We start from the raw sequence: 23,251 nt of genomic DNA, 5'->3' as shown, positions 1-23,251 counted from the left end.
GACATAATTATATTACTTATTACTAGTTTTACTTTCATACAGTTAGACCTTTTGATCTAGTTAATAACTAGCACAGCTGATCCATGTTGCAGAATACAAGGCAAAACAAAAACAAACAAAACAATTGATCTCTCTCTGTAAAGCTAATACCTTGGGCTAAAACATGGTACAACAATAATATTGGTTTAGTACACTGACCAGTCTTCAAATGTGCTAAGGACTATTATAAAGATCATGGTTCAATTGTTCTCCATGTCCACTGAAAGCAGGACAAGGAGTAATCAGCTTAATCTGCAGCAAGGGAGATTTAGATTAGATATTAGAACAATCTTTCTAACTATAAGGATAGTTAAATTCTGGAATAGGCTTCCATGGGAGTTTATGGAATCACTGGAGGCTTAGACAAGAATAGGTTTGTTGAACAATCACCTGGCATGGGTGACCCAGGTTTACCTGGTCCTGCCTCAGTGCCGGGGGCTGAACTAGATGCCCTCTCAAGGTCCCTCCCAGCCCTACATTTCTGTGATTCTATATGCTCAACCCTGTTCAAGGCACAAAGATTAATAATTAATAATAATAATAATCCCTAGCATTTATATAGCACTTTTAGTCAATAGATCTCAAAGTGCTTTATGAAAGAGATCAATATCATCCCCATTTTACAGATGGGAAAAACGAGGCACAGAGAGGTGAAATGACTAGACTGTCCCTGCTCCAAAGAGTATGCAATCTAAGAGGCAGTCAAAGAGAAGAGAGGACCTATGGAGGAAACCACAGAAAAGGAGAAAATTTAGGAGTCGGAGGTGGGGATTAGAGCTCTAACCAAACAGGAATGGCACTATGGGCATCATTTTCATTTAGAAACATTGTGCTGAATCTTAGAACAACAATCACTTTCACACATAATTCTGAAAGAAAAACAAAATGCGATTTGTATATATGAAGAGAATATTTTGTTCATGGAAGTAGCCATGAAAATAACTAGCATAGGTATGCTGTGGGCTCCTTCAACAATGGTTAAATCTGAAACACCATTAACCAATGCCAAGAAGCATACCCAAATACTGCATCCTGGCTGTTTAGCTATCAATATAATTTACAAACAAAGATGAAAGGCACCTTCAAAATGCCCAGGATAGTTTATTTGACCCAAATTGATGCTTCACATTAATGATTTGATATATGATCACCCTGTGCTCTCTTAGTTTTAAATGTTTGTCCTCATAGTTCCCGATGCTATAATCTGATCCACACAGGTGAAGCCTTGCACACACTCACATAATTGGAACACCACAAAGACTAGATTGCAGCATCAGAGCCTTAGGAATTCTTTGTGTCAGTGACAATCCTCAACTGTGCAGAGCATGGAGAAGACAAAGTCATCTCTAAACTGATTTTTGGCTTAGTGGGAGGGTGGGGTAGATCAGCCTTCAGTGCAAGTCACAGCAGTCACAGACTTCCTCTAATTTATGTTGGCTAAACTAGTCCCAAGGGGCCAATCACGCATTGTGCTTCAGCTCTGCCTCCTCTAGTCCCCAGCCAACCCCTGAAATGACTCTAGGGTTGAGATAGTGGCCAGGAGACCTCTCCAAAGAATTCTCCCATGCAGGAGTAATCCTCAATTGCTCTTTGTAGCACTCCGGTGACACAAAGTTACCTTAATGGGGCCCAGGATCTGACCATGTGTCTTCCTATGGGCAGAGCTCACTGTTACCTCTAAAAAAAATCATTTACCAAGATCTGCTTTTGGGCTGCTCATCAGAAAGCTAGAATCATATTTCCTCTTGACCTCTAACCTCACCTTCTCTTTAAATTTTTAAATGTAATACTTAAAAAGGTAATGTCCAAAATAGAGCAATTTCCAGATATTTTGTACATAGATACTTAGAAACTTTGAAACATCTATATTGTCTCCATAATTTGGTTAACCTCAAGATTTCATTGCACTCTGCCGTGATTATTTTTTTAATCTCCTGGGTTAATAAATCTTGAAAATCACCTAAGCAAAAGTCAATATTTATTATACCATGTCCTATGGTCTGGAATACAGACCGCAACAATATTACACCTGGTGATGTTAAAAAGCAAGCTACATCCTGCAATGTCAGTAATACAACCAGTTAACAGGAAAAGCCTCCCATTCAATGTCTTGCAGTTCCAGACATTTTTACACATCTAGAAGAAACTAAGGACAAATCTGTTAAAACAAATAGCCCTTTAACTGCTTGGTGATAACACCGATTATTTATATTATAGCCATGTCTTGAGGTGCCAATCCCATTGTGTTAGGCACTGTATATGCATGTAGTAACATGTGGTCCTTGCTCTGAAGAGTTTGCAATCTAAACAGACAAGCCAGACACAAGGTGTTCTGTCAAAATATTTCCACCCTGCTACGCTGTTGCTATTTACTGTCACAACCTCCGTAGATTACATATGCAACAATATGCATAGGCAAATTCTGATTATTCCCCTTCCTAACCTCAGGATACATTATGTAGCTCTGTGTTGTTGTACATCCTTATATACTGTCAACTGTACATATAGCTACACAATGATCTTTTTTCCTAATCTTTGTTTTGTAATTCAATTTCTTTTGCATATTTCTTTTCTCCTGTACAGTAATATCTAGAAATGAGATGTCAGATTACTATTTTGAAACATAAAAATCAGTTATTGTGCTGATTCCCTCTAAATGTTAAACTACAGGAGGTATATCAGAAACATGATGCTGGACCTCGTACCAAGTTACTCCTAGGAAAGAAAAGCCTGAAAACTGTTTTGTTTTGTGTAGGGGTTGCTTCCTAGTAAAATAATTCATAAATAATCAAAAAAGCAGCAAAGAATCCTGTGGCACAGGATTCTTTGCTGCTTTTACAGATCCAGACTAACACGGCTACCCCTCTGATACTAAATAATCAAAGAAATTAAAACCATTTCTGTTACCCATAAAAAGCCCCTCATACCAAGTACTGTACACAGCCTACATTTTTTCCTGCAATACTACTCATCGGTGGTGTTTTATCATTACATTCCTTTCACATGCTGCTCTTCACTTTTAGATTAATCTGCCAAAATGAGATGCTAAGGATTTGCATACAGATTTGACTACACAAAAATAGATATGGAATTAATAACAGTCTCTATATGTTTTAATTTCTTCTAGACTGGAGTACCCTTGCCTCCAGCAGTATTCTTGGCTTTGAAAGTCATCAAGCTGATTTGTCTGCTCTTAGGTTATGATGCCACATGCTGCTACACTGTCCCTTGCAATCAAAGTGCTTGCATAGATAGATTCCATGCCTTCCCCTAACAAGTATATTTTATAGATTGGCAGTTTTGATCTCCCCTCCCCAGGGGGATAATCTGCATTTTAACAGCTTTCTTTAGATACATCTGTCATTAAATATGCCATCTTATATCAGCATCAGTTTTCAAAACCAAGTTTCTCCTAACTTTGAAGTGCTATAGTGAAAATTTTAAATTTTCTGCCAAAATTCCAGTTTAACAAGTCTGAAAGTGTCCTCTTGAACTACTGCTTTAAAAATACTCAAGGCAAAAAGGAAGGGGGAGGGAAAGGGAAAAAAAGAAAATGTCTCTTAAAAATACACAATAGAGAGAAATAAAAGTTTAAATGGTACCAACCAGGATAGCTGCTTTCCCTCATAAAAAATGGAATTTCTTAAAACTTTTCTGCATTATTCTCCCCAAGATACAGGGATGCACAAGTGATAATATCTCTATAGAGATGCATTTAAAAACAAAATTCATATTAAATTCAAGTGTCAAGCCATAGCAATTATGCTGTAGTAGCTGGTTTATGTGAAAAGAAAGTCTGAGTGTAAATCACTACAAAATTTACAGTTTTGGAAGTCCAGCCAGCATTTCCCAAATATCAGACACTAAATAATAATAGTACATTAAATTCATTGCACTGTGACAGAAGTGATTTGATTTTGGGACCCAAAGCTTCAGTGAGGAGAGGCCTTCCTCCCTAGGGGCCTCTCCATGACAGCACAATGCCCAGATCTTCCTTCTGAAGGTGATAGAAGGTGAAAGGGTGGGGGTCCAACCAGCATTAATGCCATACACCTGTCAAGGTCCTTATACTGCACTCATCAATATTGTCTAACTCCTGCGCAGATTTCGAAATGGAAATCCAAGCCAGGCCTGCCGGAGAAGTGGTGCAATACAGCAGGTACTTCTCAGCTCAATCCACCCAAAAATCCTAACCACACAATTCAGATCTCAGGTGCCCACCTACACAAAGAAGTTTCTGGAGAAGGCAAGAGGCTTGTCACAGAACTACTTTCCCTCACTCTTTCACTGACTTAGCCTACATGGGGAAGACACTTTGTTCCCCTGTAGACCATGAAATGATTTGTAAATTGTATTGAATAACTTCATCCTGCAGCCCTTACTCAAGCAAGCCTCATAGAAATGTGTGTGGGTTTTTGTTTTTTTGCCTTAACAAGGCTTGTAAAATCAGATCCCAAGTGCAGAATATTATCTATAATAAATATGTCCTAGGTACAAAAACCATCACATGACGGGAAATGTAATACAATCAAAGTCCCAGAGAAAGTATCACAAACTCATTGTATGTGAATCTGAGTTGGCCGGGAGAGGTGTAAAACCCCATGTTGGCAAAGAGGTCCCATGTGCATTTATTCCAGCAAGTACATGGAATATACAATATTCATGAAATGTACCCTAGGATACACTCCACTATTTTCAGGAAGAAATCACTCTTTTCTCTTCCAGTTGTGTGCCAGGAACCGTGGCCAATGGGAGCTGTGGAGGTAGCGCCTGCAGTGCGCAGATCCCCCTGGCCCCTCCGCCTAGGAGTCAAACATGCTGGCCGCTTCCGGGAACCACTTGAGGTAAGCACATCCTGGCCAGAGTCACACTCCGATCCCCTCCTGCACCCAAACTCCCTTCTCCAGCCCTGAGCCCCCCCCCCATACCCAAACTCACTCCTGGAGCCTGCACTCCCTCCCACACCCCAACTCCCTGCCCCAGCTCTAAGCTCCCTCCTGTACCCCAAACTCCTCGTCCCTGGCTCCTCCCAAGAGTCCACACCCCTCAGTCAGAGCCCTCACCCTCTCTGCATGCTGAACCCCTTGGCCCCAGCCCAGAGCCCCCTCCTGCACTCCAAACCACTTGGCCCCAGCCCGGAGCCCCTCTCACACTCCAAACCCCTTGGCCCCAGCCCGGAGCCCATCCCGCACTCCAAACCCCTTATCCCCGACCCCATGCAAGAGCCCGCACCCACAGAGGCAGCCCCCAACCCCCTGCCCCAACCCAGGGAAAGTGAGTGAGGTTGGGGGACAGCAAGCAGTTGAAGGAGGGGGGAGGATGGAATGAACAGGGGGCCTGGCCTAGGAGAAAGGGCAGGGCCTCTGGACAGGGGGTGGGGCAAGATGTTTAGTTTTGTGCGATTAGAAAGTAGGCAACCCTAGCTGCTGCTCATATTTTTCCCTAAAGCAGCAGAAAAAAATTGACCAAGGTTTTGAATAGTAGCAATGAAATCCCGGAAGTCTCTGCTCAGATTTCAATCAGTTGCACCTGGAAAGGCAATGGGCAATAACAAAGGCACCGAAGTGCCCTGTCTGCAAGACAAGTAAACAGAACTACAATGGTTTGCACTGTTGTTCATGTTTGAAAGATTCTATTGGCAATCATAGGGTCTAGATACATAAGCATCACTAATGTTTATTTTAATGTAATTTTTAAGAAAAGCTTATGCTAGCCAAAATTTTCAAATTTAGGCCCATATATTTAAAGGTGACTCCCATGGGAGTTAGGCACCTAAATATCCTGGAGATCTGGGCTTTTGTGCCTGAAGTTATGTATGGATTTAGATACCCAGGCAACTAAATAGAAATGGCCTGATTTCCACAAATGCTGAAAACCCACAACTCCCATAGAAGTGAACAGGAGAAGCGGCTACTTAGCATCTCTGAAAACCAGACAACTTATTTAATCACCTAGTTTTAGGCACCTACATTTGAAGTTTTTGGCCATTCTGCAGTAGCTGATTGCACTTGCTCTGAAAGCTTGCTACTGACTATTGCAAAGTAGATTTTTCAAACAGCGAGTACTAATATTTTGGAATAGCAAAATATGTTCTCTGCATTATCCTCCCACTCCTTCTGCATCTACGCAGCGAGCACTATTATCTGGCCCTGAGAGATTAATTAATGATAGAAAACTGACTAAAGTTATGGATAGTATCTATACACTACTTTTAAAAATACTAATATTTTCAATGTACATGTCCCACTTACCTTGCCTGTCCATAACACAGATCAATACAATACTAAATGGATTTGTATCATATGCTTTAGTAATTCAAAATAAAATGTCATAATCTAACAAATCTCAAAAATAGAAATTAGATATAAAAGAGAAGACCTATCTAGTTCATCCTACTGCCAGTACCTTGCTCCTTACTGTACCATCCATTTTGCAGCAGAAACTCTACCGATACCAATATCAAATTCAGATGGCGTGATCTGATCCCGTATATTTTCTGTTGCTCTGTCCAATTTTCAATTACTCAAGCAATGAGGCATCCACCAGATTTCTTGGAAGGCTATTCTACAGTCTGATTAATGTATTTTACACATATATTTAAACACTCTACTACATTGGTACATTAAATAAATAAGGATTTTATTGAAAGATATAAATACATATTTAATCTAGTCTATTGGGTACATTAACTGTCTTCAAAATGCTTCAGCGTAATTATCTATTTTCCTTTACTTTGTATATCCTGATGGCTTAAACATTGCTTTTAACTGCTCCAATGTTCAGCTAAATTCTGAATTGGATATTCACTGTTGTATGCAACGGGTAAGGTACACCTTCAAATGGGTCTAGCTCTATTTCTACACAAGCCTGGGTACACATATTCTCCCACTAAACCTAGTGTGGCCAGTTTTGGAAGCCATCAGAAACATAAACTGTGGGGAGAAATGTCTAAGGGCGGAGAGGGAGCATGTCATACCTGCCTATACTGATACTATGTCTGGAACCGCACCAGGGCTTAATACATATAAATCACAATTGGCAGACAGAGGTCAGGTAGTTTGTAACTTACAACAGTAAGATGTTGCACTATTAAGCGCTGCACACTGTTCTTCCATGATCTCTGACATCCTATGATGCCTCTATCTCCAGCCCCTTTATATATGATGTTCATGAGTATCTATGTACATATACTGGTCACCTGCTATAACTGCTTCCCATGTTTTTTCTTTCTTAATGCAGGATGGGGGCCTTTGACATTATGGTCTATGTAGGCAGACTGCTGCACCCACACAGTTGACCTCATTGACTTGCCCAAGAGGGTTAAACTGCAGGATTGAGACATAAATACATAACATAATGCTGCATTCACAGAGCACCTTCTCTCCAGAGGGATCTCAGAGCACTCTATAATACATACACTTCTAGGGTGAAGGATGGCAATAAATGGATGCCTTATGTGAAAACTGGACCAGCTTATTCTTGACTTCCCTGAATATTACACAGTTTATAACCTTCCATGACCTATTTCTTAATAAATAGCAATATTTTTCAGAAAGCCTATGTAAACACGCTTAAATTTGCAAAGTAACTAATGTCAGGAAAATCAATATGGAAGTTGATTACACTTCGTCCTTAACTCACACGACTGTGAATGGATAAAATAATGTATATTGGACCAAGTTAAGAATGGTGTGCTAGTTTGAAAATTGAAATGTTTCACTTTCATCAATTTGGATCATAAAATTGAGATTCATAGATTCCCAGGCAAGCAGGGACCACTGTGATCTAGTCTGACCTCCTCTATAACACAGGGCATAGAACTTCCCCAAAATAATTCCTAGAGCAGATCTTTCAGAAAAACATCCAATCTTGATTTTAAAATTGTGAATGATGGAGAATTCACCACAACCTTTGGGAAATTGTTCCAGTAGGTAATTGCTCTGACTGTTAAAAGTTTACACCTTATCTCCAGTCTGACTTTGTCTAGCTTCAACTTCCAACCATCAGATCATGTTACACCTTTCTCTGCTAGACTGAAGAGCCCATTATTAAATATCTGTTTCCCATGTACGTACTTTTAGACTGTATTCAACTCACCCCTTTTCTTTGTTAAGCTAAATAGGTTGAGCTCCTTGAGTCTGTCACTATAAGGCAGTCATGGATCTTCTCTGAACCCTCCCCAGTTTTCAACATCCTTCTTGAATTATGGGCACCTAAACTGGACACAGTATTCCAGCACTGGGCAAATCAGTGCCAAAGACAGGGGTAAAATAACCTCTCTACTCCTATGCAAGATTTCCCTGTTTATGCATAGAAAGATTGCATTAGCTGTTTTGGCCACAGCATCACACTGGGAACTCATGTTCAATAGATTATACACCACAACCCTTAAATCTTTTTCAGTCACAGCTCCCCAGTATAGTATCCCCCATCCTGTAAATATGTTCCATATTGTTTGTTCCTATATGTATACATTTGCCTGTATTAAAACACACATAGTTTGCTTTTGCCCAGTTTACCAAGCAATCTACATTACTCTGTTTCAATGATCTGTCCTCTTCATTATTTACCACTCCCCCAAATTTGGTGTCATTTGCAAACTTTAATTGATTATTTTATGTTTTCTACCAGATGATTGATAAAAATGTTAAATAGCATAGGGCCAAGAACAGATCCCTGTGAGATCCTGCTGGAAACACACCCGCTTGATGGTGACTCCTGATTTCTATTTAATGTGTGCCATATTACCTTTATATTGTTCTAGTTTTCTTTTTTTTTGTTTTTTTTTTAAATCAAAATGTTATGCAATACCAATTCAAACACCTTATGGATGACAAAGTATATTTTATATCAACACTACCACCTATATCAACCAAACTTGTAACTCGTAAAAAAAAAAAATATCAAAGTAGTTGGACAGGTTCTATGTTCCATAAACTCATGTTGCTAGGAATTAATTATATTAATCTCCTTTGATTCTTTATTAATCTAGTCCTGTAGAAGCAGCTCCCTTATCTTGCCTGGGATCAGTGTCAGACTGACACGCCTATAATTATCCAGGTTATCCTGTTTACTGACACTTGATCACAGCATGGATACAGAGGTTGTTTTTTTTGTTTGTTTTTTTGTTTTTTTTTAAGTGAATATGCAGTATTTTTAATCTTGTATCTGTCAGCAAATAGATTCTCATTTTGATTACTGTGATTTATAAATCGTGACTGGAGGTACCACATATGGTATGCAACTTTGAAGCAGGACATATTTAATAAAGAAAAAAGTACTGTATGAGCATTCTGGTGGCACCTTAAAGACTAACAGATTTATACTCCTCATTTTTGTGTGGATACAGACTAACATGGCTACTCTTCTGATACTTGTATGAGCATTCTACTGCTTCTCTCATTATCCAGTGGTTTTATGTATCCACATTAAATTATTCTAAAACAGTGACACTCAGATTTCAGTGGATCAGGTGCCAAATTAGCAATCAACATCACCCAAAAGAGACACCGTAGTGTGAATTCATTGTTTCATTTATTCATATTATATAGTATATACGTTATTCTCAGAACAAAATGACTGACCAAATATCATTATTTTATCAACTACAATTGGTTAATAACGTAGTAAAAATATCCGATTGGTTAATAATTCAGGCACACAGTGTTTTAATATCATGTGCTGCAAAGAGCCACAGGAAACACAGTAAAGAGCCTCTTGCAGCTTGGGAGAGTCAGTCTGAGTATCACTGTTCTAAAATAAAGGCTCAGTCCGACCTTTCCAGACATGTAAACCAAAGTAAACTTATTGGTTTAATTCATGACAATAATTTGGTATTTTGTTAGTACCTCAAATTGTGTGAAACGTTTTCTACCTGATATCCAAAGAAGTCCATCCACCACAGATCCTGCATGACATGAAAGGGATCTGTCAAAGGACTGAACAAAGGCCCACTTGTTCTTCTTGGGACAATACCGCTCGACTGTAGGCAAAACTTGACGCAGTTCATTCCGTCCCCCTACTGCATAGAGGTTCTCATCCACAGCTCCCAATACAAAATGTTCCCGGCAGTTCTTCATTGGAGCTAACTCAGCCCAAGAGTTACTACGGGGGTCATACCGACAGGCAGTCCTTACCGCACAAGTGCGGCCTGTGGCATGTTCACCCTCTCCACCAGCTACAAAGAGAAAGTCTCCCATGACAGCTACACAGTGGTGACTTCTCCCAACAGGCATGGGAGCCAGTTCACTCCAGTTTGCAATCCCTGCTATATGAACATTCTCCTGATCTACTGGATTGAAGTACCGGAGTTCTTTTACTTTACAGATCTCACGTTTTTTCCCACCGATAATGTAAAGAGTGTCCGACTGGAAGCGAGGTTTCGTCTGTCTGGTCTGCCAAACTGGCTGTGCATAGATGCTCTGGTGGTATGTCAAGGCCTCATTAATAAGTGCTGTTGCCGTTTCACTAGCTTGGACAAGAGGATGAGAAAGGGCTACAGTATGTAGTGTATCCACATCCATAAGGCCAAAGCGGACATACTGGAGAAGTTCATCCATGTACTGATAGCGACAGTTGTGTTCCAACCACCTCACAGCTAGCTAAAAAGTAGGGAAAAAAACACAAACACAGAAAGTAATTATCTATATTAATGTCATGATGGAGTTTTTCTAACACAGTGCTCACATTCCAAAAGGAACTATACATTTGAATTATTATACTCATAGAGCAATGTATGAGTACATAGATATCAATATATGAGATGCATTCTCAAATTTCATCTGCTATATACATGAAAAGAAAATGATTATCTACTGTATCAATATATGATCATCATACTGCTATGTAGTAAATAACCTGTTCTCCCTCTACAACATCAAGGGGTTGCTACACAAAATTAACAAGAAATGTTAGCAGTTAGCAATGCTTTAGGAGCTCATAAGGGCCAAGTAATCTCTGTCAACATCGGAATCAAGCTCCTGGAGCAATATAATAAACAGAAACTATTTGACCATTGAAAACCACAGGATACACTTGATGGGGGGAAAAATCTGGAAGATTACAGTATGGTGATTTAAGAATCACCCCCCTTCATTCCTGTTTATAAGAAAATACTGGAGGAAGAAAAATTAGGTAAGTATACCATGCATCAAGTTTCTTCCTTTCTGATTTTTTAAACCATAATATTAATGTGTATACACCCACACACAATGCTCAGAGGACAAAATTCAGATTAGTCAGGGTAACAACAATGCCTTTCAGCCTCAGGTATTCTTTACCTTAAAAAATAAAATTGCCAATCCCCCACCCCTTTGCCTGTTCAAATAAAAAACAAATGTTTTATTGAAAAAAAATAGGTAGGCATGTTAGTCTGGGATAATGAACTGGAGTTTAAGTTAAGAGAATAAACAAAGCTAGAAAACTAAAACTTCCTCTTATTAAAAATTAATGTTAATGCTTTAACCCCTTCATTACTGAATTCTCCAATAGCTGTGGAATGCGGTGGTATTTGTCATTCTAGTGCCACGATGAAGCAGAACAGCAAAAAAGGACTGCAGCATGTCAGTGATGTACAGGTCCTGGGTGGTTCCAATGTGCATATAACATAGCTTGTCGAATAGTCAAGCAGCTAAATTAAAATAAATGTAAAACTGCTCATGATCTGAAATCCCCAACTGGCTAGTATACTAAAGTAACGTCCTCTTCTGTTTAGCTGCCATAACTTGAGCTTAATAGATTGGCATCTTCAACAGAAGGTTAAGGGTTAATGTCTCTTTTACCTGTAAAGGGTTAAGCAGCTCAGTGAACCTGGCTGACACCTGACCAGAGGACCAAATGGGAGGACAAGATACTTTCAAATCTTGGTGGAGGGAAGTCTTTGTTTGTGCTTTTTGTTTTGTTCGTTGTTCGCTCTTGGGAAAAAGAGGGACCAGACGTACAACCAGATTCTCCAAATCTTTCTGAATCAGTCTTTCATGTTTCAAACTTGTAAGTAGCCAGGCAAGGCGGATTAGTCTTATGTTTGTTTTCTTTCAACTTGTGAATGCTTTTCCTTTTGCTGGAAGGATTTTTACCTCTGTTTGCTGTAACTTTGAATCTCAGGCTGGGAGGGTGGGGGGCTATATGAATCTGAGAACCCTGAAAGCATTTTCCATCCTGATTTTACAGAGATAATTTTTACTTTTTCTTTCTTTAATTAAAAAGCTTTCTTTTTTAAGAACCTGATTGATTTTTTTCCTTGTTTTAAGACCCAAGGGGATTGGGTCTGAACTCACCAGGGATTGCTGGGGGGAAAGAAGGGAGGGGGAAGGGTAATTCCTCTTTGTTTTAAGATCCAAGGAGTTTGGATCAGTGTAGCCTCTCAGGGTAACCCAGGGAGGGGAAAGTCTGGGGGGAAAAAGAGGGGGAAGGCTAATTTCTCTTTGTGTTCAGATCCAAGGGGTTTGGGTCTTGGGTTCCCCAGGGAAGGTTTTGGAGGGCCAGGAAGTGTGCCAAATACTATATTTTTGGCTGGTGGCAGTGTTATCAGATCTAAGATAGGAATTAAGCTTAGAAGGGTCCATGCAGGTCCCCACTTTTTGGACACTAAAGTTCAAAGTGGGGGAAAATCCTTGACAAACGTCCTCTTCTGTTTAGCTGCCATAACTTGAGTTTAAAAGTTGTTTCCATTAGTTTCTAGTTGTATAAGGAACCCAGCTCTCAGCTCTACTTTAGGTAACAGTGATGTCACCAACTGTAGAAACAGAGAGATCTCTTATACCTGGTCTAGGGTAGGCAAAAAGCCCTTATAGTTCACATTTAAAATGTATTTCTTTGTAATCTGTAATCTAATGTCTGTTAATTATTTAGAATCTCATCCTATTTCTCCCTTTAGATTTTTTTCGTGGCATACCACGTGTTTGTGTGCACGCACACCCACACACTGTGACTGTGACCATGGTATCTGGATATTTGAAGAGTTATTGAGCTGCAGCACAAGGAACTGAAATCTCCATTATGAGGCACTCAGCCTGCTGCATGAACTATGGCAAAAGCACTTCATTTAAAAGCGGCTTCTGTGGTACCTACAGTGAAAATAGACATGATTTTGTGGGGCAGTATAAAGGCTTTGCTGGAATTGTGTACTGTCCACTGAAAGTGTAAATATTTCTCTAAAAATGTGTGAAATCCTATTAATACGTACTCTGCACATACAGCATACATGACAGGATTTAATGTCAGATTTGCCTATGCCCAGCTCCCCCACCTCAGCTTGTGCTGAGCACAGCATGGCCAATACAGTGATCCAAGGCCTACATTTGCAACTAGCATATATTAATATTATGATCCCTCGCTGGGCCTTTTCTAGGTAGCTAAGTAAGTATGCAGCAAGGCGGCCAAATGCTGTAGACTTGTTTGTTTTCATTCCCTTGTCTTGCCACTGGTAATGATGACGGCTGTGTTAATTTCAGTGTCTTGGAAAATGATATTTGCATAAGCTTGTTTTTATAAAAGCCACAAAATTCACTAAATATGCCATTCACCGTATACATTCACAGCACATGCAATGCCCTCCCTGTAATAGTGAAAATTGCTGAAGAGCGGAGTGCCTGGTTTTACAAGGCTATCACAGAGCTGGCTTTAGGATGTGCAGTACCTGGTTGCAACAAAGGTAGGTCCCAAGATTTAATGCCTCAAAGACTTAGCCTCGGGGCTAAAGCACTCTGGTTTCCCTCCACAAGTCCAACTGAGACAGACTCCTGATCACAGACTTTCACTCTCTTCGGAGATCAGTGCACCTCAGCAAGTATTTGCAGTGACATCAGGCAGCCTTTCCAACACAGAGTAAGCTTTATTAGTCTACTGGAATACAGCACCGGGAAGTCCTTAGGTTAGCAGTACACAGAAAGGGAAAAGTTCAGACATAGTCCATCCTGGTCAATGCCAGGGCTTCACCCAGTCAAGCTGCCGTGGAATCCACCTTAGCTGTCCCTCTCTGTCTCTCTGTCACCTCCAGGTGAGAGCTGTGTGTGACTCTGTGAGCTCAGCTCTTAACAAAGACACCAGACACCTTTCCCCTTTGTTCTCCAGTTTCTGGCCTTTGCTCAGGTTCCTTGATGAGAGTGGGGGAAAATCTCCTCTTGACCACTGGCCTCTAGATGTTAATGTCCCAGCCATTCGCTTTCCACTGTCTCATCAAATCCTTCCAGCCCTGAACGACCCATTCATATCACTGCAGACAATTATGTGACAGTTTTAGATCAGAACCAGGCCTCAGATGTTGAAAACAAAACAGGACATTAAAAATAAATGTCAATAGATTTTTTCAGTTCAGTCTATAACATATAGTGTGGAAAGAAAAAAGAAGCAGAGATTTTTTTTCACACTGATTTTTTTCTGAACAACCTCTTGACATCTCACTGTTTTTTGGAACAGACAAGCCAAAAGAAAGTCATAATTACCATAAGCACTTGGGACACTGTTTTAGACCTATTGATATTGATGAGACAAAATGAGTAATGAAAACAATGCACTCTTTATAGAAAGAGAACTCACTAACATTCATCATCTATTTATGATCGGTGTCAAAATAATGGAGTTTGGGGTTTATAACTTTAGTGCTTTATCTGGTTGGTTGTTTTCCAACCTACAAGCCTGCATTTCTATGTGCACCTACTATAGTGAAAATGGGTATATTGGCTGTAAAATATTCCTCCAGAACAAAATTTGCAAGTGTGATCTGGTCTCTAATTGGAGTTAAGGTAATTCAAGGGTTCTTAACCTTTTCCTTACTCCTTTCTTCCATGAAACTGCTTTCCCATCTGGCTGGGACCCTCTCCCTTGTAGAAATATGGAAAGGGCATTGTAACTGTGACCTCAACACCTAGGGGTCTTGCAAGCCCAAGAACGAGCACCAATGAACCAAATGTTTATTAGGGGTCTGAGCCAAAGCCCACTGAAGAAAATGGAAGGACTCTGATTCCAGTGGACTCTGGGTGGACCATTCGTGCATATTTATAAAAACAGATGGAGCCAACCCAAATATTGCTTTTGGAAAAAAGTACCAAATCCCATGAGCTTCTCAAGGCTAGGCTTACATATGAACATTTTTAAAAACAGACATGGAACAGGGTTGCTTGCAGTTGTTGGTTCCCAGGATATTAGAGACACAAGGTGGGTGAAGTGATTTACTTTAGTGGACCAACTTCTGCTGGTGAGACACAAGCTTTCAAGCTTACTCAGAGCTCTTCTTCAGGTCATGGGACAGAGTTAACCATAGGTGCCAACTCCACCCATTAGCTGCTCGGCTGGCCCTGTCAATCAGCTGTTTGGTGGCGGGTAGGAGCAGCTGGGGAGGGGGCGGAGCAGGGGCAGGAAGAGGTGGCATGAGAGCAGGGTAAACTCGGGGAGGGGGCAGAGCAGGAGTGAAAAGAGGTGAGGCGGGGCCTCAGGGGGGGGCCTCAGGGCACAGCTGTGGTGGTGCACTCACCCGGAAGGCAAAAGTCAGCACGTCTGGAGTTAACAGTAGTCTTATGACTGAATGTCCAGACACTCCCTTGAAACTGTGCCCTGCAAGTACTACTTCATATTTGTTAGCAATATCAAAAGCGAGTGACTCAGATCCAGAAACCACATGGCTAAATATATAAAATCTTTTTTCTTCTGTCATCTTTTTTATTAGAAAAATGTGCATAAAAATAAATTGTAATGAGCTGCATGTAGAACAATCAAAATTATTATGTATTTGCATCTCTTTTACGCCATGAACCAAACAACTACAAAATTATGCATAGGATTCTCTCAGTCTGAAATTGGTAAATATTAATCTTTGAATCTGCAGTGAAATGTCTCCTGCCCCTCAACTCTGAAAAGAGGGAGACTTTCTGATTCAAGACGTTGTCGGATGGTACTGAGATCACATTTACACTACATTAATCTGTGTATGTGTATAAAATATGCCCCTTTTCACAGATATTTTTAAACTGCTGTTTGTCAGTTTTATGAATGTGTGTATATATAAGCAACCCCATTTGTGACGCTGCATTAGGAAGCAAGCAAACTTCACTTTCATTTGCACATTCTTATTTTACAAATCAGAATTAACAAACATTTACTTTTATTCAAGGTGAGCGCTAAACAGTAATTTTAAAGTTTCCAGGGTTTTTAAGAGAAAATGAAAGAAAAAATGTTCGTCTGGATGTGTTGTGCCTTTGGGCTCTATTTGAGGGGAGGGGAAAAAAAGACAGAGAAAGCTACTGTGAAGGTCAGAGAGTGAAAGAACTTCCTCAGGGCACAGAATAAATTAAATCCCAAAGAAGAAATAAAATGTGATTTCCAGAGTGTGAGGCACAAACTCAAAATGACAATGATTGACAGGCAAACTATATCCGTGCAATATCGAAGACTGCACGTTCTCATTTACCTCAGTGTAGCCAGCAAGCGCCCATTAAACATCCGTCTGATGCCCAAATTAACCTTCTTGGCAAACTGAAAGAGGCACAAACTATCATAATCAACCTTTCATTATCACAGCAGCCTCTAGTTAAAGGGTCAGAATAATTGTGCCATCAGAGCCCTGATTGTTTTCAATCAACAGACGGCTGGAGTGACAGCTCAGTGATGGAGTAGTTTGATGAAACCGCACCAGGCCTAATCAGAGCAGATGAAAGGAAGGCATGATTGGTGCAAATGAACAGTCGTGCCTCTCTTTTTCATTTACAATCTGAAATTACTCTTAAATTTACAGGGTTTTTTTCCCTCTCTTATGAGTACCTCTGAAAGAATGTTTGACTTATTATGAGTTCTGACAGTGCAGAGTTATAAAACACAGGTAGGGTTTTCAACAGAGGCTTTAAGTGGGTATTCAGCATAATTTTAACAAATTTGCTCTTGAAAAGCACAAAATGACTAAAGACTTCCAATGACCTAACCTTTCAGCGCTGTTTGATTAGCAGAACAGTTTATCACAGCTAACATTCTTCATGATGAAAGCAGATAAAAAAATGATGGGCAAAGATCTCCTGCAAATGTTTTCTCTTAACCAATACATTTATTGCATTATTGCTCTCCTTTCCACAAAAAACTTTAAAGAATGTCACATTAATAATCTTTTTCCCCTCAGAGTGAATAACAGAATCAGAGTCTGTTTTTTGAGATCAAAGTGGAAATCAGTTACTGTGCTCAGTGTATCAATACACAAACTTCTGGCAGGCTGCAGTTGATTCAGGTGCAAGTTCTATAGGGATGGAAAATGAACCTATTTGTTTAGTTGTCATTATCACACACATCAGTCTTGGACCTGAGTGCCTTACAAATTTTAAAAGCTAATTTTGGCCCACTTTAATTAAAATTGGAAAGATTGTAAAGCTCCAACTCTGCAGCCCCAGTTCTCTCCCAGCTCTGCACTCCAGCCACAAGGTTTTCCATAATGCCACTGGCTATTGAAAGGAAAGCATTACAAATCAAAGGGAATCTCTTTGTACAGATGAATAGAGCAGGTATTTCAAGTGGAGAGTGGTAGATCCTTTCTTCCCCATTGTGTTGTTTGTGGCCAGCATCAGATGTTCTCTCACCAATCAGGCCCCACTTCCATATATCAACATGCAGCTCAGTGCTGCAAAACAAAAGGAAGCTTAGCAGCAAAGATTAATGTTTGTCTGAAGTGGGGGAGGAGGGAGAAGGCTGATGCTAATGCAAAAGACTTTAAATAATTTTGTAATGTTTCCTGTCCATTATGTACGTGCTGGCTAATGAAAGATTTAATTCTTTGAATGGATTGGGTTATAAGCAGAAATAACACACATTAACCAAGTTAATGAGGAAACCGCCATAAGCACCCACATAATACAGGACCCTAACTGAGCTGGTGGCAAAGAGGATTCCATTTTAATTTGTTCTTATTTCCTTTTTCTGTAGTGAAGTCTATGACTGACAACAATGTATTTTTCTTTGGAAAACCTGGGGCTGTGGGCAGTACACCTGTGCATCAAATGGATATTAAACCTCATGCTTCAAGATTTAAAACAATCCTTGCCTGTTAGGGATCAGGATGAGGGGGCAGATTATCACACATCTATGGCGTTTTTCTTCTAAACCATCTGGTACTGGCTACTGTGGACACAGGTATTGGAATAGATGGACCATGGCAATTCCTGCATTCCTAAAATGTGTGCGCTTTTTTTTTTAATCAAAGAAGCTCACTACCCTCAGGTTGTGTAATGGCTCCAAAAATAAACACAAGACACTGAAGTGCTATGGATCCAAGATGAGAGGGAATGGATTAGGCATTCCAGGACCAGAGTTAAAGCAAAAGGTATTGTGGGGAGGAGGGGAATTGGGAGATCCCCATCCTCTCTGCTCCCCCTCCTTCTTGGCTAGCATAGGTGAGAGCACCAACTTCCTCCTCTTTCAATTTTTAACCACTGTACATCCCTACTCCCTGCCATGCCTAAGCTACTTGGCACAATTAACATATAGGTCGAGTGGCCTCTTGGGAATATCGTCATGGAAGTCTGTGACTAAGCTTGGTACTGTTAGGCAGAAAGGGGTAGTAACCTGTCACCTTACATGGGGTGGGGACAGGAGTCAGCGGCTGCTCTTGGGCACCCCAGCCCCCCGCCCAGGGCAGGTGGATGGTCGGGGACTCCCCACAATGCTCCGGGCTCCCTGGGAGGCTCTTACCACTGCCCAGCTGAGGCTTCTGAGTGGGGCCTCAGGTGGAAGAGGAAGAACAAGGGGAAGGACCACAGATGGGGCATGGCTCCTGCATGTGACCCACTTTTGCCTTTTGAAAAGGTGGCCATCCTACATCGGCCACAGGTCAATGGTCCAGGGATCAGGAATCAGGTTGAGTCAGGATACTGTGAGATCAGGACCAGACGATGGAACCAGAGGACAGGCACCAGGAGGTTAGTTACCAAGCCTCAGGACTTGTCAAGATATCAGATCAAGATTGGAAGACAGGAACAGGTAAACATCGGACCAGCAATCCATGGCAGGGAGAAGCCCAGCTGTACAAGACAAATTCCTGATTCCTCCTTGGGCTTAAATAGAGGCTGCAGACCAATCAAAAGCCTTGGAGTGCTCCCAACCAGAGCGTAGGAGAAGGGGCTTGTGTCCAAGTTGGGCTTCTTGAACCCCAGTTCCAGCTGCTGTCTGTGAGCTGTTGGGTGGAGGACTGGAGTGTGAGGACTCCCAGGATCCCCCACAGACCCACGTTCAAGAGTTGTGGAGCCTGACAAGCTAGGCTCCTTGCCCACACATGATCAGAAAGTGGGGTAGATGAGCATCAGTCTCAAAAGTGGTGGAGAACAGGAGGTAGAGACCTCATTCACGTGACATCTTCCTGCTTCTGGAAGCCCTGCAATTTGCTACTGGGAAGTTTCTTGGGAGACATCCTTACTCAGCTAAACACAGACTTTCATGTCTCAGATATCATGAACATGGCTGGTGTATTCCTGGTCTGGGCTCTGTTGGCCTCAACGATGACAACCACAGAATACAGCAACCTAAAAGCATACTTTATTTCATGAATTAGCTAGTTTATGATGGTTGAAATTTTGTTTTTAACTTTCAGCACCGAATAACATTCAGTCATTCAGCATTCTGACTGGATGGTTTTGCAGTCTGGTAGCATAAATGATAAATTACAATGTAATTTAGTTAGAGGTACATAATACTGCTATATTAATAGCAATTGAATTAATCAGAACTAATTGTGTTAAAGTGAATCACAATGTATTAAAATGATTTCTTACTTATTCTCACGTGTTAATAAGATATATTTGCCTAAAATGTTTAAGCTTTAGGGCACCATTCATCACTCTTAATTGCTTGATTTCTTTGTGGGGCTAGTCAGATGCATTGTCCTATACAGCCTTCACCCCGAAGAATGAGAGAATACATATCCTAGAACTGAGGTCTGGCAGACCATATGCTCCAGGCTGCAGTTCAAATATGGGCACACAAGAAACAACTTTTGGGGCTACCTGGGCAGTTCTATCAGTGGTGGATCACTATGCCTCACAAACTATAATGCACTTATCCTTACAACACCACTGAACTAGGGAAGTATTAATAGCTCAATGCTGAGAATAAGGAACTGAGGCCCTGAAGTGCCCAAAAATCACACAAGATGTCTATAGCAGAGCCAGTGATCAAACCTGGAGCCAGTGATCAAACCTGGACCTGGGTTGGATCAAACCCAAGCCAGTGCCTTAACTGTAAGACCATCTGTCCTTCCTTAAATGACAACTGTGCAGGCCCTTTCTCAGGCCCATTGGTTTACACAATACTTGTGTAATCTCTAGGCATTTTCTAAAACATTTTGAAGCACTGCAGAATATTTTAGAACTTTATAAAAATGCAATCTAATGATGGACATTCATTTAATTAGGAATAATGGGGTAAAAAGTTATGTAAGCACTTCTGAAAATTTTATCTGATAACATTTATTTTACTATTTCTGTTTTTTATATTTCTTGCAAATTAACCTAGACCCAAGTATAGACAGACATACCAATCAAGTGAATCCTGTGTTAAAACTAAACTCTGTTTTCTAGATAGAGTCAAACTTTAATGTTATGAGTCTCAGGTGACATTTACATAAGAATTCTGTAAAAGCAGAGGCATATACTAGCCTACCATCTGGCTAGGAGATGCAAAGGCATTTTAAATGTAAGAATTCCATAAACGTAGAGTTCATAAAGTTGTGGTTTACTTACAGAACATAGGGACAAGAAAAAGAACTTCACAAATATTGCAAAAAGGCAGCACTTTTTCAGTGGAAGGAATGTAAAAAAAAGTGCTTAATTTCCTTTGTATTTTCAGGAGAAAAAAAATTCTGCTTCATTATTAACCATATCATTCTGCAAACTTGAAGATCTGTTACAAGCGGGAGATAGTACTTAAAAGTCAGCCTTATTACAGAACACAGGCTGCAACCATAGCTATACAGACACTATATCTCTCTACATAATGTTTTGCTTTTCATGAATTATCTTGATAGACACAACCGGGGGGGAAGGTGGGAGGGGAAAGAGTAGAATGGAGAGTAAATCCCACTCATCTAGATTATCATTACTTCCAGGGGACTAGGCCCAAAACATTACTGGTATTATTTTAAGATTACATAGCACCTTTCTTCTAAAGGTTCTCAGAGCAATTTATAGGAATTAATAAATTACAGCATTCCTCTGAAATACTTGTTTACAGATAGGAAAACTGAGATAAAAGGAGATTAAGTGAAATGACATAAGAAATCACACATCTGAGTATATAATCAAGATCTCTTGGCTTTTACACTCTTGTACCATAACCTTCCCAGTAGAAACCCAGCTAACATTCTGTAAAATGTCAAGCCACAAAATAAAGCCTGCTAAAATTTTGATACCGGGCTGTTTTGTCTCTGCATAAAATGGGCCAAATCAGATCACTACATTTGACCAGACATTACTATATGAGGTTCATTTGTGCCTTTAGGGCATCATATTACCAGGAAGAGTCAGGATTCCTCCTTGAGCAAATTGGAGCACCAGAGCAAAAATAGCCTATATTTTGATGGGAAGGAAAAATTGCTAGTTTCAGAGGGTACAGCATAATTCCCACTGGACAGCTAGTTAGCTCCACCATTTGGTGCATGTTGTTGATGCATGACCTGTCCATTTCAAAAGATCTGTGCTGAGGCTCTAGGAACAGGCTCCTCACACCCTCTTCCTCCCCCAAACCTTTGTGCTGTGGTGGAGCAGTAGGGCTCCCTAGTGATAAAATTCCATTGCTACAACCAGCTGCCTTGCTTGAAGATAATTTATATTAGTGGGTTCCCCCTGGAGCAAACAGCTTTGATACACAACTGTTAGTCCTGTGCTTCTGGAATGAGCACATCTGGAAATTTTAAAAGATAAATAAAATAAATTAGTTGGGACTGATGGCAGTGGAAAGCCTATACTTGCTGCTGCAATCAATATACCCTTTTCTTTATACAAGATTATCACAGAGAAATAAGAGTGCAAAATTACAGCAAGTGACAATCTACCAGAACATATGGGAACATAAAAAAAAGAAAGAAAGAAAAGAGGACCAAAGGCCAGGCACCTTGCTGTGTTATTTGGAATAGGTCCATCCACAGAAAAGAGCAGGTTAAAAATTATAAGCAACTACCCACTATAAACAATTATTTGGTGAACAGATTCTAAAAGCTAGTAATGAACAAACATCTCTGGGTTCACAAATAGATTTGTCTAGCCACGACTCTCCATTATTGTTTGATTTCAATCTAGGAGACTGAAGTTAGCAACTGCATCAGATCAATTTTAGGTGTGGGGGGGAATGAAATAATGATAATAGCTTTCTCTGTAAAGTTTAGATTAGACTAGGCTTCAGATTTGCATTAGATATTTAAGTAATGTTTTAGGCTACGATGTCAGAGAAATGCACTGTAACTTTCGATTAAGTGTTACAGATTTGTGTTATAAGTGTTATAGAATTTATTAGGCAGGAAAAAATTCTAGAGAAATGCCATAAGATTATATAAAAATTAATCTAAATACCTATAGAATGTAATCATTACATTTTTCTATAGGTTTTTGAACCATCCTTTAGAAATCTATGAAATTTTATAGGCTGGTCCCACAAATCTATAGGACTTTTCCATAATGGTTTATATATTACCATCTCAGGCCCTATGCAAAACCATACAATTAAAATGAATATTTGTCACTAGGTTATATATATTCTGTGTCGCCATATTGCTACAAAAACATTAGGGCTATTACTCCAAAAGTGTGTGGCAGTGTTGTGTCTACAAATGTAAGAAGGAACATGCAGCACCTTAGAATTACATATGTAAATATGGCTTCTGTCATCCAAATGCATGTCTTTTGTAAGTAGAAGATGTGTGCATACTTTTTGCAAGCACAACACGTGAATTCTCTTTTTAATACCTTGAAATAACTAGGCAGCTTTTCCCAGTCACATCACAAATACATTAACTGCAAGAGGAATGGGGTTTTCCCCCCGATTCGTTTTTTAAAAACCCAACTCTTAAGCTCTTTGCTAAAAAGTCCATAACTCTGCTCCTTTGGATTTCCTACCCTGATGCTTCCTGAGTTTGTCTATTTCCGCCTCTCCACTTCAATATCTTCGTTATCAGACATCTGATTGCAGAAGTCCACTCAGAGCACATTATGAGCTAGCAAGACTGGCACTACATCTCTAAGCACTGCAAGCAGGGCCG

The 23,251-nt window shown here is 40.2% G+C and overlaps 1 protein-coding gene across 9 annotated transcripts in view; it reads right to left on the bottom strand.

The window, feature by feature from the left end:
• The window catches only part of KLHL32 (kelch like family member 32), a 215,165-nt gene that overhangs the window by 27,558 nt on the left and 164,356 nt on the right, over positions 1 to 23,251 (bottom strand). For 4 of the 9 annotated variants that reach the window (XM_030555980.1, XM_030555978.1, XM_030555982.1 and 1 more), the window contains one exon: positions 9,914 to 10,640. The exons of 1 other annotated variant lie outside the window; for it this stretch is intronic. In XM_030555980.1, coding sequence (XP_030411840.1) covers positions 9,914 to 10,640 — 727 coding nt within the window. Of the gene's footprint in view, positions 1 to 9,887; positions 10,641 to 23,251 lie in introns of those variants that run through there. 4 more of the 9 variants (XR_003999544.1, XM_030555983.1, XM_030555986.1 and 1 more) reach the window with 4 other exon arrangements.

The sequence above is a fragment of the Gopherus evgoodei genome, chromosome 3 (genome assembly GCF_007399415.2).
Source record: "Gopherus evgoodei ecotype Sinaloan lineage chromosome 3, rGopEvg1_v1.p, whole genome shotgun sequence".
Classification (NCBI taxonomy): domain Eukaryota; kingdom Metazoa; phylum Chordata; order Testudines; family Testudinidae; genus Gopherus; species Gopherus evgoodei.
Note: the sequence above shows the minus strand (reverse complement) of the source record. Positions and strands in the feature narration are given on the sequence as shown.